At 32.2% G+C, this 4,145-nt stretch overlaps 1 protein-coding gene across 2 annotated transcripts; it reads right to left on the reverse strand.

Moving 5' to 3' along the window:
• Nucleotides 1-604: 604 nt before the first annotated feature.
• Nucleotides 605-3,562, reverse strand: LOC121212596 (uncharacterized). Of its 2 annotated transcripts, none has more exons than XM_041085686.1 (4): nucleotides 3,246-3,562; nucleotides 1,677-1,720; nucleotides 1,299-1,569; nucleotides 605-1,163 (listed from the first exon to the last, which is right to left on the reverse strand). In XM_041085686.1, the coding sequence occupies exons 1-4, from the start codon at nucleotides 3,304-3,306 to the stop codon at nucleotides 874-876; spliced, it is 666 nt and encodes a 221-aa protein (XP_040941620.1). In that variant the 5' UTR covers nucleotides 3,307-3,562; the 3' UTR covers nucleotides 605-873. The 2 variants fall into 2 exon arrangements, with proteins under 2 accessions (XP_040941620.1, XP_040941621.1); XM_041085687.1 differs by having other exon boundaries at nucleotides 1,305-1,569; nucleotides 3,246-3,556.
• Nucleotides 3,563-4,145: the final 583 nt, after the last annotated feature.

Raw genomic sequence — 4,145 nt, forward strand, 5'->3', positions numbered from 1 at the left:
AATTGATTATTTGCTTACCAATATTTTAAACAAGACTGTCCTTAAAGCTTGTATTCTATGATAATAAAGCAGGTAAATTGTTATGACCACTTAACTATTAATAAATTTCTTTTTCGGTTATCCAACTATGAAATATTTTAAAATGATCGCTCAAATATTCAATTTTGTCTTTTTTTGCTCAACAAGATAATTTAAAAATGAAAACATTAAAAAAATTCAAGATAGTTAAGTGACCGAAAAAAACAAAATTGAATGGTTAAATAACCATTTTTGTAACTTTTCATGGTTAAGTGACCAAAAATTAAATTTACTAATAATTGAGCAACCATTTTGTAACTTTTCAAAGTTGAATGACTACTTTACCCTAATAAAATAGATGAGATTAACCAAGTTTTTCTTAAAATTTATTTTATAAATGTAAATAAAACATATTTATATTACATAATATACCAAAAATTTAAAATAGTTGGAATTAATTAAACCGGCTTAAATCAATTTCAGTGTTTTTTTTTTGTTAATCAAGTTAATTTGGCCAGTTTAATCAATTTAGAGTTCAAGGCAAAATTCTGCCTAAAAAAAGGGAATAGCTAAAGCAAAAGGCCTATTAAGAAAAACTATACTGCTGTTTCTTGCAAGAAGAGTGAAAAGGTTTTTTAAGGTACAAAATGAGCATTTTTCAAGCATTAATGGCTGCCAACTAGAACATTAGCAATAAAATTGCATGGTTAAGATGCTAATCTGTAAAACTACAGCTTAGATCATAAACAAACATCCTATATTTATGCCCTAATTAACTTGTCTCCTATAGTTCTCGAAAATTAGTACGATAAAACATGTAGATATATGTACAATCACTTCTTTCCACTAGAAGAATCAAATTTGTGACGGTGAACTGGAACATAACGGACACCGCGGGTCACGCCTCTCCTCGAAACTCGTTCTCTTTTCCAAACAATCCTCATGGTATACGTGGCCACAAACTAGAACTGCCACAACAGAGAATTCACCAGAAGCCAGGGTGTTCCCGAGAATATAAGGTTTCCGTCTCAAATGCTTTTGACATAAGCCACAAACCGAATTCACCTGGTCCGGCAGTACTGCATCCATCACTAATGAAGTGGATCTAATTCTTTCCGGTCTGCCGAATGCTTTTTCCCTACCATCTACAAAAGTTTGTAAACTGAAGTTAATGGCAGGGACTGGAAGTGAAAACGAGCAACATGAGTTTCTAAAATTTGCCGAGAGTTTCCTGATGTTAATATGCTATAGAATATATTCTAGGGATGAGACACTACAACCTGCACCTCGTCCAGACTCGGGTTTATATTGAGCAAACTTGAAAGATAATCTCTCATCATGTAAAGGACTAATCAGGCCACGAGAAGTTGTTGGATTTGAAAGGCTGCCGGAGTTTCGGCGGGAGTAATGATGACCATAGTAATGGCGTGATCTTTTTAAGAATATCGAACGCCCAAGATTGTAATGGTGATGAGCAACAGAAGAGTTGGAATTAAGTAGCTTCATTGAACTACTTCCAACATCAATGCCAGCATCCAAATTCGAAGAATGCTAACAAAAGCATAAAAAGATATCAAAGGACTATCGGTCAAAAAAATAACGAAAAAACCATTGGAGAAGGAACGATTTTCGAAAATGAATGAGGAAAAGAACAAAACCTCTTTTGATAATAATGCTGTCCCCGATGAGCATGGCATGTTCTCTGCAATACGCAACAAAAGGCACAATGGTTATTCACATTTAAATAGGGGAGACTTCTTAACTATTTCACAAAATCAGATTATTAGCTGAAAATAGGCCAAATCTTCCATTGCATGAATATATTTCATGTACTAAGGCAAAGATAATCCCCGAAATCTCATCTAATCTATGTTGCCGCAACTTTTCAATTTTCTTAAAGTACCCATATCCGACTTGTTCTCAAACATGGGCATGACCCTTTAAGTACCCTTCAAATATATGAAAAAAACTTAGAAAAAACCAAACATACCCATGCCAGACACAAACCCGACACTCACACCTGAGTCCGAGTAACATAGCATCTAACCACATCAAGGTAGAAGAACTACGTTAAACCGAAAATAAGGATAAGAATGCAGAAGAAAATGTAGCAAAGTATAAAAGAGTGATGCAAACAAATGGTACATTTTTGTTGATACAAGCGTTCAACTCTAGACAATATTTCATCTACTGAGACCAAGATAGATAATCACCAAAGCCTCATCTAACTTAATGTTGCTGCGACTTTTCAATTTTCTTAAAGTACCTGTATTCATCTCAGACATGGGGATTACCATCTAAGAACATTCGGTAATAAGATATAGAACTCGAAATTGAAAAGCATACATGAGGTCCTAGATTTTTCCATTCAAATAAATCAGGCCACAAAATTTACAAAAATAATGTGTACATAATGTATAGACTATATCGAAGACTATAATAAGAATAAGATAGACGACAAAAACATTTAAGCCATTGCGAGTTGGAAACCTATATAATTCTATTAATCAACCTTGCAGGTAAATGTGAAGATTTGTTATTCATACCTATAATAACAGGCAAATTATGCAATGTTTATCAAGAGAAACATCTAAGTTTCAAAATGGCGAGCAGGCCGATACAGATACAATCAAACTACTATATAAAGTGGCAAAGAAGCAAAACTAAGCATTGTGCTTAAAATCATTCTAGGGCAAAGTATAATACACTTGAAAGATTATTAGATATTTTTCCCCTTTTTCAATTCAATCTTTAATAGCTAAATCATATGATTTTGCAGCCTCTGTACTAGCAAAATAAACCTTTCTTTCCTCATCAAATTTCATAATGCACAAAAATCCCACAATTTTACTAAAAAATTCATACAAAATATTGTGAAGAAAAACATCAACTACAAAGCATCCTCGTTGTCAAATGAACAAAAAAGAATAGCTTCAACTAGCAATTTCAAGAAATTAAAACCCCACAAGAAGCAGAACTTTTTTATGTACTCCCCCACTAATTAACAAAGTCACCCAGATTCGATACAGATGAAAAAAATAAATTTGCGACAAACCTGAAAACCCCATTCCATTTTCTTAAAATGAAAGGGAAAACAAAATTTTACTTCTTTTTTCTCAAGGATTATAGCACCGATTTCTTACAAAATTGGGTAACATTTCTCATGAATCAACTCTTTTACAAAAATAAAATTGGGTTGAAAAAAAGAGAAGGGAATGGAAACGTACCAGAAGGAGAAGGGAGGTCGAGATTACGATGAAGTTGGGAACTTTTCTTTTTCTTTCCCATTATAATGAAATTTGAAACGAAAAAAAGAAGAACCAGAATATAGTAAACTATCCAAAATTAAAAGACAAAAGAGTTTTTTTTGGGAGAGTGACGTTCTACGACCAATAATACAAATAACCCCATTTTTCTTTTCTTTTTTGTGTGTGGTTTTTTCAGAAAATAATAATAAAGGGGCTTCCTTTTTTCTGGAAATTTTGGGGGTTTGGGAAGTGTGAGGTGAGTTTCAGGGTTTTTTTTTTCTACTCGGAGGTGAAATAATAGTATAATTTCCCCAGCTTCGCCCGATAAATCTCTTTATAATTTCTTCTTTTAGGTAAAAGGGTAAATTCTAAAAATAGTCACTTTGTTATAAAGTGATTATTCTGCTATTAAACTCCGTTATCTCCCTAACAACAATTCTACATGACAGTCCAAATAAATTTTAAATGTCAACTTGGATGTTCAACTAGGACGAGAATAGGTTTTTAATTAAATAAATTTAAGTAATTAAAAATTTTAAATTAATTACATCTTGAACTGAAAAAGAAAAATCGTATGTCTCCTTTTTTTTAGTTTTCTTTTCCATTTTGACTAAAAATATTATTCTCATCCCAGTTGTCATTTAAAACACATTTGTACTACCACGTAGGATTGTCATTAGAGAGATAACGGAACTTAACAGCAAAGTGACTACTTCGTAACAAAACGATAATATAAGTAACTAAAACGTAACATTTCAAACATAAGTGACTAAAATGTAATTTGAGGCAAACAAAAGTGACTATTTTTATAGTTTACCCTAGGTTAAATATATCATAAGATTATGTACTCTTTATAAATTAAAATTTAGTCCTTATATT

The sequence above is a fragment of the Gossypium hirsutum genome, chromosome A13, assembly GCF_007990345.1.
Source record: "Gossypium hirsutum isolate 1008001.06 chromosome A13, Gossypium_hirsutum_v2.1, whole genome shotgun sequence".
NCBI classification, from domain to species: domain Eukaryota; kingdom Viridiplantae; phylum Streptophyta; class Magnoliopsida; order Malvales; family Malvaceae; genus Gossypium; species Gossypium hirsutum.